This window comes from Grammomys surdaster, unplaced genomic scaffold (genome assembly GCF_004785775.1).
Source record: "Grammomys surdaster isolate TR1022 unplaced genomic scaffold, NIH_TR_1.0 168, whole genome shotgun sequence".
Classification (NCBI taxonomy): domain Eukaryota; kingdom Metazoa; phylum Chordata; class Mammalia; order Rodentia; family Muridae; genus Grammomys; species Grammomys surdaster.
Window position 1 is genome coordinate 4,658,648 of NW_021604616.1, and position 15,377 is coordinate 4,674,024.

General features: G+C 34.6%; 1 protein-coding gene across 1 annotated transcript; it reads left to right on the top strand.

Moving 5' to 3' along the window:
* The first annotated feature begins 1,902 nt into the window (after positions 1 to 1,902).
* LOC114620373 (protein LEG1 homolog) lies at positions 1,903 to 13,425 on the top strand. Its single transcript, XM_028766468.1, has 6 exons — positions 1,903 to 2,203; positions 3,088 to 3,174; positions 4,426 to 4,610; positions 5,075 to 5,175; positions 11,882 to 12,120; positions 13,325 to 13,425. The coding sequence occupies exons 1-6, from the start codon at positions 1,903 to 1,905 to the stop codon at positions 13,423 to 13,425; spliced, it is 1,014 nt and encodes a 337-aa protein (XP_028622301.1).
* The last annotated feature ends 1,952 nt before the right edge of the window (positions 13,426 to 15,377 follow it).

A 15,377-nucleotide genomic window follows, 5' to 3' on the forward strand; every position in this document is an offset into this window, starting at 1 on the left:
TGCTCTGTCAAGTTGACAGTCAAAGCTAACTAGGATAGGTAGTAAGTCACAATTAGCTAATAATAAAAGAGCTCTTGTCATTGTTTAACTTTACAGACTGGTCTACTGATAATGTCCAAACAGCATAAGAGCAGGATACAGCCATTTACATTTGCTCAGTTTCATTATTTCATTGCTGTTCTTCCTCTTCTCCCATCTTGAGTGATGGGAATCACACACCAGGCTTCAAGCACACTAAGTTAGTGGGTATAGCACCAGATAACTGTGTAACTCAGCATCAGTGGTATCCTTGAATTTTAAATGTTAATATAATAAAATTACATGCATCCAGAAATACAAGGGTCATCCATAGCTCTACAGTCTTCTGGCTTTAAATAACATCATCTTTACATCAGTCATTAAACTAGTACTGTGTATTTAAAGGTCAGTGCTGAATTTTGGTCATTCTATGTATGATAAAAGTCACAATATGGATGAAAGGTAAAAGACCTATATCTTTTATTAAAGGACATATCACAACAGTTTTAGATGTTATTTATTTTTAAGTTCTAGGGGTTCACATATATTTACATATAATAATAATAATAATAATATATAAAATACCATAATTATATAATTACATATATGATTATGCATATTCATTGTTATAACATATCACATAATGTATTATAATTATATTTTATAATTCATGTAATATATCATATGTTATGTACTGTATATTACATATTATATATTTTATATTATGAATATAAATACATTACATATATTATAAAATGTTATATATTTATATTTTACTTATAGAATATTTATATAAACATTTATATAGATATATAATACTTATATTTATACACAACATATATTATATCTACAAATTATATATTATATAACATATAATATATATACTATATAGAATGTTGTATATAATGTATATATTATATGTATAATATATAACACACATATATAGTATATTGTATTATATGTTACATATGTTAGATATATTATATATATATTAATATTAAATATTTTGTATAAATTATATGTATATAATTATATATATATTATACTATATATTTATTATATTATGTTACTTATATTATATTGTATGTAATATATAACAATATCACCTACTATATTACTTAAACATAATGTAATATAATTTAAATATTTCATATAATAAATATTATATATCATAAGTAATATAGTATATATGACATGCAAAATATAATACAATATGACATAATATAAAATATATTGTATATATTATTGTTTACTATTATTATTGATGCTAGAAATCCAGAAATGTAAGTTATTAAATAATATTCTGATAAAATGTACAAATGTTGAAAATTTAATAGGAGTCTTTAAATATTTTTAATAAATTGACTTTATTTATTTGATTAAGATAATTTGATATACTTTAAACATTTTACTTGAAACAGAAAGGAATGCCATAACTATATTACATGTACTTTATAGTATATTTTTATACATTATTGTAAATATCTATATTTTTACATTTAATTATTCAGTATTTTCTATGAATTATTTAAACATTTTTTTGTGAATGAGAAGCAACCTAATGCTATCAGTAACATACTTTGTAATTACAAAGTAGACTGTAAACATACTAGAAGAATTTCTTCATTAATAAATTGCATCATTCAATACCTGACAAATTTCAGCTTGTGTTCAGGTTCTGATACAATGCACTGTTGATGGAATGATGACTAAACTCCATTATCTTTAATACTTATCTGCAAGATACACGTTTCTTCTTTATTGGCACGCTGCCTCAAAAATAGTACAACTTGCTTATAAAGCATGAGATAAGAAAGTATCCTGGCTTCCTCCTTCCTTCTCCAATAAAAGCCTGGACACATTCTTGGTTCCCAGTTTGGCACCATGGCTGTCCTGGCTTCCTGGGTCTGGGTACTGGCTGGCTGCTTCTCTGCAGCTGTAGCAGAGATTTCTAATATCTCAGCTCCATATCCTCCCTTATGGGAAGACAGCCCTGAGCAGTTAAGTGACTACAGGCTGGAGGATGGAAAGCACACAATTGACCCTTGGGTATTCACTGACAGAATGGGGATGTACAGAATCTTACTGAAAGAGACAGCTACATATTTTGCAAGATATGGTCCAGAAAATGAACAAAATCTTTTGTGGGGATTGCCTATGATGCTTGGCTGGCAGTATCAAACAGGTAAGAAAGATACTTATTCTTCTATATATCAGTATAATCTGAATGTATTAGGAAAACATGATTCTCTTTACTTTACAATACTGTCTAGATTTATGCCAACTTGACACAGGCTGATGTCATCTGAGAGGAGGGAACATCAGTTGAGAAAATGCTTTTATAAGATCAACCAGTCAGCAAAACCATAGGTCATTTTCTTAATTAGTGATTGATGTGAGCAGGCCTAACTCGTTGTAGGTGTGCAATCCATGGGCTGGCTGTCCTGGATTCTACAAGAGCGCAGGCTGATTCCTGCATGAAATTACTTCCTTGTTCTAGTCTAACGTCAAAATTCTTCAGCCACTTCAGAGTTTTGACTTTTAGTTTATAGGTTACAGGTAGTTTTACTTACATAACTTTACATTTTATTGCCTTCTCTAGCTCCTAATAAAAATCATGGGGTCAACAATCACATAAAAAATAAAGGGAGTAAACATCAAATTAAAACTTTGGACTACATTTTCTAAGTTGTTACCACATTGTCTCAATTTTTTAAATTATTGCTAGTTCCTCAATCTAGAACTGACCTTAATACTTGCATGTAATTAAAATGGTATAAAAGCAAAAAAAAAAAAAGGAGGGGGAGTGTGGTAGGGAGTTTCTGGAGGGAGGAATGGGGAAAGGGGATGGCATCTGAAATGTCAGTAAATAAAATATCCAATAACTCTGAAGTGGCTGAAGAATAGAAAATAATTTGGTTGAGACTGGAGAAATACAATATAAGAGAATGATGGTAAGTAAAATATAAGTAATTTGGAATATTTTGTACCTATAACTTAAATGCGTGTATGTAACAAGTTTGAAGGCTCATGATGAACAAATACACCTGTGCCTTCCCTGTCCTCTAGGTAGATTAGCTGACCCCACTGGAATGACAGACTGTGGCAATGCACATGAAGATATTCTGTGTGTCTCTGTGGACAGTTGGTGGGCTGGTAGGTTCCTTTCAGTACAGAAATCTTACCTTCGTCTCAAAGAATTCATTTAACCTGCATTTTTAGAGGAAAAGACAAAACAAATAGCACTGCTCCTTTTTCAAAATGAATCCACTTCATCAGATATACCAGTGGTCTAGATGACATGTGGCAGATTTGACCAGTCAAATGGAATATAATAATGCTAAAGGATAGAGTCAGACTTTTCCCGAAAGAATTGAACCAAGGAATTATAAAGGCTTCTAAGCACCAGCACTGCTGATGGGAACTCAGAATCTTTGAAACCTGATATTGAAATGATAATCCTTTTCTTTTTGGCTTGGAACAAATGTTCTGAATACTGAAACTCACAAACATGCCAGGCTAACATTATACTTTGTTTGGCCAATCTATAATTTTTTATTCAATACTAAAAACAATTTGAATATATTTTCTAATTCAATCTATATTTTGGTTTGAAATTGGTTAACATAGAAATTTATTAGAATAATTTTCAAATGATTATAAATGACACACTGAATTAAATTTTACTTTCTTGTAGTGACTCGTAAATAGTATGAACCACCAGATATTTTCCCTGACACTAACTTGAGTCATTCTTCTCAAAACACATGAACAGACTTGTCAACAGCTCTTGATTTACAATTTATTGTGATTGGCTTAGTAATTTGGAGTGTTAAGAATCAGTATAAGCCAATTAACTATCTAAATTAAAATGCTTAAACCTGCAGGACTTGCTTCTCTATAACTGGGATGCTTGAAGCCCTGAAAAGCCTATTAGGTTTCCAGTCAAAAGTTCTTGCTTCAGCGAAACAGGATAAAAGTACTTAGTGAATTATATATAAAAATTAGACTAAGTGGCAAAACATAAAATATTCATTTTCCAAATTTATAATTGTTCTTGATTATTATAGAAAAATTAGTATTGACAATATTAACACTGAGAACATCTGTACCATTCTGTGAAAAATTTGATAGTTTTTCTTTTCTTATTTGTTTAATGATTTTATATAAGACTGTTATGCAAACCATTAAAATTGACTTTCTTAAAATGTGGTACTTCAGTATTTGTATACATACTCATGATTATAGGACTATTAAACTATAAAGCTGATTTTCCGCAATAAATTTTAGTTGATAATTTTTATCATCATTTGAGATTTGTGAATTTTCCTTAATGATTTATGCTTCCTGAAAAAATGTTTTTTTTTTGTCACTGACTGTAGGTCTAACCAGCCTTTGTTTTTACAGATGTAAATTATTATCTGAGTGTGTTACCTTTCCTTGCTGCGGTTGATTCTCAAAAAACAGGGATATCACCAGAACAAATCACGATCTTGCCACCACCCAAGGATCAGATGAGATTTTGTTATAATTTTTCTGGCTGTCTATCTGCATTTCCCAAAACAATGGACAAATGGAAAGACTTTTTTCAGGTTATTTGTTTACATTTTAAATCACACTTCTCAGACATGCTCTTTGTAAAAGTCCCTTGTGATTGTTTTTTTATGCATTATGTACTTTTCTTAATATTAAAATGTAAATTGTAAGGTTTTTTTAAAAACATAAATGATGTAGAATTACAGTGTGTTCCAGAGGAATCCACCACTCTAAGACACTTCTAACACAAAATTTATCTGTTCTCAATGCAAGTGGAAAAATACCACAAATGGCAATAGGTTTGCCAAGTAGGAAACATGGAAACTTTGTAGATACTTGAAGCTCATTACAAGTTGTTGATATGCTTTACCAAAAAGTACTATTTTTTCCTCGTGCTATTATGCAGTAAATATAGCCTGTTGTAACATCATTCTCAGTCATGCTGATGGTTGCTCCTATCTCTGAGTCTGGGAGGATTTTAGGGAGAGTTGCCCACATAACACTTTCCTCTATCCTTCAGTACATGCAGTTGCCTTCTAGTGACTTTGATGGCCTCCTGAAGAAGTTTTGGGATGCCCATACCTCATCCTTGGAGTATCCCATCAGTGCCTTTGTAGATAGGTAAGAAATACTTTTGTTTCTGCTTTAGTTTGATTTTTTCCATTGACTTAATAAAAGTCATGAGCAAAAACAACTTGGGAAAGAGCAAGTTTGTTTCAGCTCACCAGTTATAGTTAATCGTCAAGAAAAGCCAGGGTAGGAGCTCAAGCAAGAACCTGGAGGCAGGAACCGGAACAGAGACCATGGAGGAAGAGTGTTGAACTGGCTCTCTTGCTTTTCTTTGGCTAACTTTCTTGTACAGCTCAAGGCTACCTGGCAGCCATGGTACTGTCTACAGTGGATTGGGGCCACAGGCATGAATGGACAATCATAAAAATACTTCACAGGCCAATCGGATGGACACAAATCCTGAATGAAAATTCCTTTTTCCCACATATATCTAGGTTTGTTGTCAAGTTGACTAAAGCTAGCCAGCATAGCCTTTCTCATTTTTTTAAATTTTCTTTTCAAAAAATCACAACTTTTAATCTTAATAACAAAAACAAGTGTAGTCACTGGTGATTAGGATGGTGAAGGACAAACTTAAAATATATTTTGGGAAGGTGGGGACAAGAAAAACACTATTGTGAATACAGGGACTGGGATGTGTGTGGTGGGGAGTAGACATGGAGCCTACAAAGATGCTCAGGATAAAGACTCCGGAGGCCAACATCAGAGTTCAGATATAAATTGATTGTTTAGTACATAAGTTTACATGTAGTTATTTTGTCAATTAGGGTATCTTTATGTGTTCAAGTGCAAATCAGAGTACAACCTGTGCTCTGTAGCAGAATCTGACTTGCCTGTTCAGGAACCTGTTGAGGGAGGCCAATTTCTGTGGAGATTTCTGTGAAGACAGGGAAGCAGCCACTGCCCTGGGCTGGGGTCCTTTGTGTTGTCTCACTGCTGTTATGCTGATGCATGTTATATCATACGTAGTTCTTCAAGACTCTTCAAGGATTTGCAGAAGCCTGAGGCACCTTGCTCTCTACCTAACTTCTTTCTTCACCAGGTTTACATCCATCTCCATCACACAATATCTGAGAAACAGCAAAGAACATAGCTCAGTTGGCTCAATTGCTTGAGATCCTGCCCTGGCTTTCCTTCTATTAAAGCATGAAGACATGGTTTGGTTCTTAGAAGTCATATAATAGAAGCCAGCATCATGGTATGTATTTGTCATACCCATGCTGGGGAGGTAAGAACTAGTGGATACCTGTGACTCACTGGCCAGCCTAGCAGTCACTGGGAGACCCTGTTCAAAGGAAAAACATAGGTGGACCACATGAGGTTGTACTATGGCCTCCACATGCATGCATACTTCTCTCTCTCTCTCTCTCTCTCTCTCTCTCTCTCTCTCTCTCTCTTCACACACACACACACACACACTTACACACTCACACACATACACACATACATAGATGAATATACTCAAGCACATACATGAAGTCTGAGAAAAGAGAATTAAATTACCTTGTGAATAGCGGTGGACAAACTGCAACTTTTGTTATAGACTACTTTTCTACATTTAGAGAATTTTTATATTTCTATTAAAAATAAATGAGTAATCAATAGAAGAATAAAACCTTATAATCTTTATTTTTCTTTGTATGAGCATTTTACCTGTATGTGTGTTTCTGTGCACCGCTTATGCGCCTGGTTCTCATGGAGGCCAGATAAAAACTGTGAAAGTCCTAGGACTGGACAGCTGGTTGTAAGCCACCAAGTTGATTCTGGAAATCAAATCCAGGTCCTCTAGGAATCAAACCTGGGTTTCCTGGTAGAGGATCCTATGCTCTTAACCACTGAGCCAGCTCTCCAGGCTACAGCACAATACAACTCAGAGAACAGCAATCATGAGTATGCAGAACATTGAAAATTTATAGTGATTGTAGAAGTTTTTCTTTCCAGATATACTTCATTTCTCTCATGGTTTTATATATCCAAATTCCTTGCATTTAGGAAGGGCCATACTTATTTGGAAGCTCTAAAATAGAACACCATGACATTTTTAGTTATTAAATGATGTAAATACCAGGATCATATCTTCAGTAATTATAGCAAAATATTGCTTTGATCATTGTGATCTACTCTTCGAACTTCAGGCTTTTCATCCTTGTCTTTTCCTAGATTGCTAATAAATCTTTAAAGACAATTATTAAAATGCTAGCATATGTTAGATAAAATAATAATTGTGTACTCCTCTTTAATATTAAGAATATTAAAAGAAATCAGTACATTCATCAGTGTACCATAATTTCAGCTTTATTCCATTCTACTGGTACAGAGTCTGAGCCATGTCAGTTCAGTTTGGCACTTAATACTGTATAACTAGTGGATAGAAAGTTTAATGTTCACATTCCTTGTGACTCCCAGGTCTTCTCCTCTCCCTGCAGGCTCTGCTGCCTCTAGTATAAGGGGTTTACAAGCTGGATTTAAAAGACCTATTCTTCTTAGAGTTTTCTCATATTTGTAAAAGTCATATTCAACTTATAAATGTTCTTAAACTGCTACAGTGTATAAATAAGTGTAAATGAATGGAACAGAATATAAACTGTGTGTTCCCTTCCTTTAGTGAGGAAACTCTATCTTTAGGAGATATAAGGCACAGCCACAACCAGTAAACTGAGCAAAAAGCTCTGTTTCATATTTATTTCTGCCTCACCCATATTAAAGGATAGCTGAATCTAAGCAAGGCCTCTATGCCCCTCCAATACACACACGCACACACACACACACACACACACACACACAAATACACAGTAACTGACAAAGGCCATGAATTTGGAAGAGATCTGGGTGGAGTATATAGGAAGTCATGTAGGGTGAAAGGGAGGAGAAGAATGATGTAATTATATCTCATCCTCAGAAAATAGAAGAAATAATTTAAAAAAAACTTAACTTGGCTGTATTCAAACTATTTTGAAAATGCTTCATCAGAAACTTAAATGAATATATTTGTATTTTTACACAATGCCAGAAATTCCTGAATAATAATAATAATAATAATAATAATTTATATGCCAGGCCAATTTTGTTCCTGTAATATACGATGTAATATTAATTTTTCTTCAAAATTATTGTAATGAACAGTCACAATCTCTTTAACTTCATATTAATTACTGATATTCATTCTCAGATCATCTGTTGTGATTCACATACATACCTACAGAGAGACAAAGAGTACCAATCAGTCACTGTAGCTCCTAAGGCAGGCAATCATTTATCTGATGAAGATTTGCAGAAGCAAAGCTGGTTCAAATCTCAGGGATACTCAGAGTAAGGAGTAGGGGCAGTCAATTACCTGAGTGGGTACCTTGCTGAACTGAAATCATGGACAGTTATGAGTTGAGAGCCTGCCTATAAATTCCATAATGCATGTGGTATCAGTGGTCTCCCCATCTTCTACCATGAGCCATGACTTTTCTTTCTTTATATATGATCCTGATGTGAGTTTTTTTTTTTTAAATTTGGTGGTTTTAAGTGTTCAATAATCTTATATGTGTAGTGTTTCTGATATGACCTTGAGATGCCCATGTGTCCACATGTTCTTGACTTAAGCTGGCAAGTCTGTAAGTGATGATATTTTATGTATAGCAGTTATTATCAGTCTGAATCTCATGATTAGTGCTGGTTGGAGGTGATTGCTTGCTTCACAGACAGGTTGTAGATTTATTCTGCCTCATTTTGTATTCAAAAGGGAGCACACGGCTGCTTTGGAAGATGAACTCTCCTGAAGCAAGGCAGAGCCTGACAGGCTCCTGTCTTCTGTAAAGTGCAGTAACTTACAACAATGCAGTGCGGGACCTGTCTTCACATACCCACTCCATCAACACTGCTGCTCACTACTTGTACACATACTGCTTTCTGTCCTCTATCCCTCCTTCTCTCTTTCTTCTCCTCCTTCCTTAAAAGTGCTTTGTTGCCTCTCCTCTCCTGTGTCCATCCCAAGTCCTTCCCTCCCTCTACCTCCTGTGATTATTTTGTTCCCTCTTCTAAGTAGGACTGAAGCATCTACACTTTGGTCTTCCTACTTCTTGAGCTTCAATGATCTGTGAGTTGTATTATGGGTATTCTGAGCTTTTGGGCTAATATCCATTTATCAGTGAGTACATGCCATGTGTGTTCTTTTGTGACTGCATTACCTCACTCAAGATTATATTTTCTAGTTCCATCCATTTGCCTTCAAATTTCATGAAGTCATTGTATTTATTTATTTATTTATTTATTTATTTATTTATTTTTGGTTTTTCGGGACAGGGTTTCTCTGTGTACCCCTGGCTGTCCTGGAACTCATTCTGTAGACCAGGCTGGCCTCGAACTCAGAAATCCGCCTGCCTCTGCCTCCCAAGTGCTGGGATTAAAGGCGTGAGCCACCACTGCCCAGCTGAAGTCATTGCTTTTAATGGCTGAGTAGTACTTCGTTGTGTAAATGCATCACATTTTCTGTATCCATTTTTCTGTTGAAAGACATCTGGGTTGTTTCTTACTTCTGGCTATTATAAATAAGGCTGCTATAAACATAGTGGAGCATGTGTTCTTGTTAAATGTTGGATCATATTTTGGATATATGCCCAGAAATGGTATAGCTGGGTCCTCAGGTTGTATTATGTCCAGTTTTCTGAGGAACTGCCAGACTGATATCCAGAGTGGTTGTGCCAGTTTGAAATCCCACCAACAATGGAGGAGTGTTCCTCTTTCTCCTCATCCTTTGTCAGCATCTGCTATCATCTGAGTTTTTGATATTAGCCATTCTGACTGGTATGAGGTGGAATCTCAGGGTCGTTTTGATTTGCATTTCCCTGATGACTAAGAATGTTGAACATTTCTCAATTGAGAATTCTTTGTTTAGCTTTGTACCCCATTTTTTAAATAAGGTTATTTGGTTCTCTGGAGTCTAACTTCTTGAGTTCTTTGTATATATTGGATATTAACCGTCTATCAGATATGGGATTGGTAAAGATCTTTTCCCAATTTGTTGGTTACCATTTTGTCCTATTGAAAGTGTCCTTTGCCTTACAGAAGCTTTTCAATTTTATGAGATCCCATTTGTCTAGAGTTGCTCTTAGAACTTGAGCCATTGGTCTTCTGTTCAAGAAATTTTCCCCTGAACTTATGTGTTTGAGGCTCTTTCTCACTTTCTCTTCTACTAGATTCAGTGTATCTGTGTTTATGTGGAGGTTCCTTGATTTACTTAGACTTGAGCTTTGTATAAGGAGACAATGGCTCAATTTGTGTTCTTGAACACCCTCATATAAGTAGGTTGGAGGGGAAGCCATAAAGGGGAACAACATTTGAAATGTAAATAAATAAAATAACCAATAAAAAATAAAAATCAAATAATTATAAAAATAAAAGTGCTTTATGGCTGTTTTATGGTGCTTCCAATTGAAGCAACTCAGAGCCCCATGAATCCATAGTAAGCCCTACCTGGGAGTTTTATACCTTTATCCCATGGCCTGTCTTTAAATTTTTATCTTGAGATTGTGTTTTGTTACAGTGACCCAGCCTGGCTGGTCTTGATGTGAACTTGTACATACCATAGTGTAGACTTGAAGTGTTTATCTTCCTGAATTGCATGTGGCATCATGCTTTAATTTACCTTTTGGAGTAGTCAAGATGATAGTCATCTGTCACCAAGCCCTGTTATGGCCAGTCTTCTTTAAACACACTTATATAGTTAGCACGTTCTATTTTATTTGCAGTTTTGTGTAGTGGCGTTTGAAACCTCACCATGGGAAGCCATGGATTAGCTTCTACGATCCTCACACTGTGTGTAACCAGTGTGCTCTGGATAGAGTTGTTCAGTACTGCTCTTTGTGTTGGTATTTAGAGCTTACATTTTGTGGTTGTAATCACTACTTATATTGTTGATGGTTTCTTAAATGTATCAAATTTCAAGAGAAAATTAGAGATTTAGAGTCTCAACGTCCGGTGCTATTGTTGTTTTGGTTTTTTTTCTTTTTGTTTTGTTTTTTTTTTCCTATTAGAGAAGACAAGACGAAGAATTTTCTTTTTCTTTCTTCTTTTTCTTCTTTTTTCTTTTCCTTTTCCTTTGGATTAAAGGCCTGCACCACCATACCCAGCTTTTAAACTTCCTTTAAGAACAAAAGAAAACATGTAAAACAAAAACAAAACAAAAATCCCAAATTCTATACAGGTTAAAACTTTCAAGTTGCAGGAATTACTTTTGGTCTCTTCATCCAAGGTTAACAAGTAGTAACAAGTAACAAGCATGATACATTTATCTACTAACAAATTCATCAATTCATTAATTTAAAAAATGAATTGCATGTATACCAAACTAACAACTGAAAACAGCTCTGGACCCTCTGATCTTCCTGCTTTGCATGGCAATTGTGAATTGCTAGCTTGTGGCATTAGACTTTGTTCGAATTTGTTGTTACATAGATAGACTGTAGAGATTTTAACATGTTTACTTCATGAGTTTCATGCACAGTGTGCCTAAGGAGTATCATAAATGGAAAGTAAAATATTAAAAAGAAGTGATTAATTGGATCAACCTTTATAGATTTATATTTTATTTACCTAGCTTTACAACTCCTGAAAGACAAGCCAAATTCACTGTATTCTCAACCTTCCTTTCAAATTTCAAAACAAAAATAATGTCTGTGTTTTATTTTTGATAGCAGATGATTTGTGCCAAATGAGATGTAAATTCTCAGGAAATAAATTCTAATTGATGCTCTGTCTACTTGTCTTCTAGATATGACTACTATTCTGACAGTGAAGCAAATTTTGTGCAAAAATGGGCTATTGCTATATACTACTTAACTGTGGCCCGTCTTCCTACAACCCTGAGTAGATCATACAGCTTTCAGAGTTGTCTACCCCCACGAATCCTTGTTGATACTGACAAAGCCCCATTTATTTCTGACTTCACTCCTCTTCAGAACGAAGTCCTGATAGTACTCAAACTTCTTGGTTATACTGATAGACTTTCAGGTAAAAATTTTAAGAACACTGAAGTAAATCAGAACTATATAGGTTGGAAAAGTGTAGAAACTACTTTAAGTAGAGATATATCATCACACGAGCTTCCATTAAAAGTATTTTGAGTTCCTATAAATATATTTTGGATTTCCTTAGCAGTAATTATTCTTAAGAGGTGGTAAAAACAATTGATCAACCACAGTTTTTAAAATTTATGACCTGTCCTTTATTTGGATGCCACATTGAACCTTGACATCTGTAATATGAAATGAAATACGTAATAAAAACACACATGTTGGTGTACAGTCATTATTTTACCCACAAAAACTTTTGTTGTTTAAATCTCTTCTATTTTACTCTTATGTCTAAAGAAGACAAAAAAATTTCAAAAGAAAATTTGCCATCATTAATGAAATCACTGTCCAACTGAGTCATCAGATGGTTTTAACCTAAAACTACTAGTCAAGAAAGAAGTCCTTTGCCCCATAAAGCCAAAACTCAAGTGAAAAATTGACTTCATGAACTAAGTGTTTGAAAATTACCGTGTCAAATTTGGTTTATACTTGTGCCCTGGGATCATAAGATAAACTAAACATATATGCTATTTCTATTTTGTAAAGGGAAATATTTTGTGTCTCTAAGTTATAAACAAAACAAATTATATATGAGTGAATTTTGTTCAAATTTGTGGAAAACTTTTGTAATAGGATATCAGATCTACCAAATACATTGGTGCTCCAGTGCAAATGACGTCTCTTCTCATGTCAGTTTGGTTGTAGTGTGATACTGTCAGTCAGAAGGTCACTTTCCCTCATTCAGTGAACAGTAGTCCAGCCTTCCATTGGTGGATGTTATTTGGGATATTTATATTAGAATTATATTCTCATAGACATGCAGCATTTTCTTCAATGAATTTATTATGATTATGGAAATTGTTGTTATGAGCTTTGACTGACATCACAGGATCAGTCCATGTATACCTAATTTCATTATTTATGACATAGTCACTTAGAAACCATGATACTAAACTTTTAGGTTAGGAATTGCAAAATGTTAATAGTATCAGTGAATCAAATATTCTTTGTATACTGATGATTTTAATGTTAATTGATCAAAAGCCAATGAAATAAATGTAATCAATGGCTCTTACCTAATGGAAGCAAGAAATGTTTTCAGAAGTTGGCAAGCACTCATATATATTTTTTATCTTTTCTAGGATCATTAACTCTGACTATATGGGAAAGTCTCATGAGTACAAAAGTTGCAAGGGAATTATTTCTAAAAGTTTTTGAAAAGATCCTTGGAACATCTCCTTAAGACATAAAGTTTGTATTGAATTGTGAACAACTACATTTGATCACAAGAAATTAGAAGTAATTAATATGATCACAATCACCTTGACCTATGATTTGGGGTTTTTTTCCCTAATGTTCATTTTTTAGGATTGTTCTGCATCTATTCATAGTATTGAATTAAATTAATTTTGCACCATAATAATTATAAATTCTTATAAATTATAAGAATTATAATTTATTATAAATTCTTCATTACATAAGATATAAAGATACTGGACAATGACAAAGAAATCATTAAACTGACATTAAGCTTGTATGGCAGAGTTGATTTTTAAACATGGAATGATATATCTTACTGATGTTTAACTGAAATCCAGAACATTTTGAATTCCAATACTGACATTCAACTTAAATATTTTAATCTCATAAAACTTAATTACAAATAGAGTTCACCTACTTAATCAGGTTTGAACTATGATTTGCTAAGTTTATAATTACTTGTTAGAGTAATTGGCCCATGTTTGCAAAGAGTCCTTTGGGGTCAAATTTCTCATAGCTGTATCCTATCAGAGAGAGAATACACTAGACAGATGATGATTTCCAAAGGTCTCTGTCTCACTGCTTCAGGACCCTCCACAGTCTGCTCATAAACCAGAGCCAATGGCTGACACACTATATCATTATGTTTCTCACTATATGAACTTCACTAAAATATATCAGTTGGTTTTCTTCTCCTTGGACCAGACTACATGGCAGAGGCAACCTGAGGGAAAAGAGACTTATTTGGGTTCACAGTTTCAGAACACATAATCCAATATGATGGAGAAGACATGGCTTCTCATGGCACAGGAATGGGTCCCTCTCACATGGAATTAAGTGTGGGAACCAAAGAATATGAGACTCAAGCAGGGATGGGTCAAAACTAATAAAGGTTTGTCTCTAGTGACTCAACTGAACTAGCTGGGCCACATGAGCTTCAAAAGTGTCACCACCTAGAGACTACATGTTCAAGTACATGAACCAGTGCAGGAAATTTCACATTCAAACTATAACGAAACCATAAGAATGATTGTTCAGAAAACCAATCATTCTGTCAGAAAGAAAAGAACAGCATCTCAGAGGCTGAAGGAAACTGCTCTCTAGGGAGAGCAACAAAAAGGGACATGTTAGCTGCTAACTAAACATGTAGATTTTCTGCCTATTGTGTCATGTGCTCATCTCTTTCCAATGAATGTTGATGCCTCTGATCACCTCTAAGACAGAAAAAGTCCTTTCCATCTGCCAACTCCTGATTCCTGACATTTTGACAATATTACCAGACTTGGATGTTGTCTTGGTTAGAGTATCACTGCTGTGAAGAGACACCATGAACAAGGGAACTCTTACACAGACCATCATTTAACTGGGGCTGACTTACAGTCTCAGAGTTTTAGTCCATTGCCATGATGGTGGGAAGCATGGCAGTGTGCAGGCAGACGACTTGAGGATGAAGGGGCCAAGAGTTCTACATCTTGATCATAAGGCAGACAGGAGACTGTGTTCTGCAGCCAGCCATCAGGAGGCTCTGATTCCATACTTTAGCACAGGAAACCTCAAAGCACACCTCCACAGTCACTTCCTCCAATAATGGCACACATTCTCTAACACCACCACATCTCCTAATATTGCAAGTAGCTGTGGGCCAAGCATCCAGACACATGGAGGCCAAACCTATTCAAACCACCACATATGTCACTTGGAATAGACCTCTCGTACATGATCAGAAGCTGATATAACCTACAACTGAAACTATAAGACTCTGATAAGTAAACGTGGGATCTGAATCCTATCTTTTGTCCAGATGACAGTATTGGCATTCTATTCTTTGTAATGGTTATGATATCATAATATTGCTAGAGTTTTTCTCTTTTTTTCTTTTCCTTCCTTCCTTCCTTCCTTCCTTCCTTCCTTCCTTCCTTCCTTCCTTCCTTCCTT

What these genes read in the sequence shown, in the direction of transcription:
- LOC114620373 (XM_028766468.1), top strand. Translation starts at nt 1,903, where the DNA reads ATGGCTGTCCTGGCTTCCTGGGTCTGGGTACTGGCTGGCTGCTTCTCT. An exon ending in TGTGGACAGTTGGTGGGCTG is followed by an intron (nt 3,175 to 4,425) that starts GTAGGTTCCTTT and finishes TTGTTTTTACAG; the next exon opens with ATGTAAATTATTATCTGAGT. An exon ending in ATCAGTGCCTTTGTAGATAG is followed by an intron (nt 5,176 to 11,881) that starts GTAAGAAATACT and finishes CTTGTCTTCTAG; the next exon opens with ATATGACTACTATTCTGACA.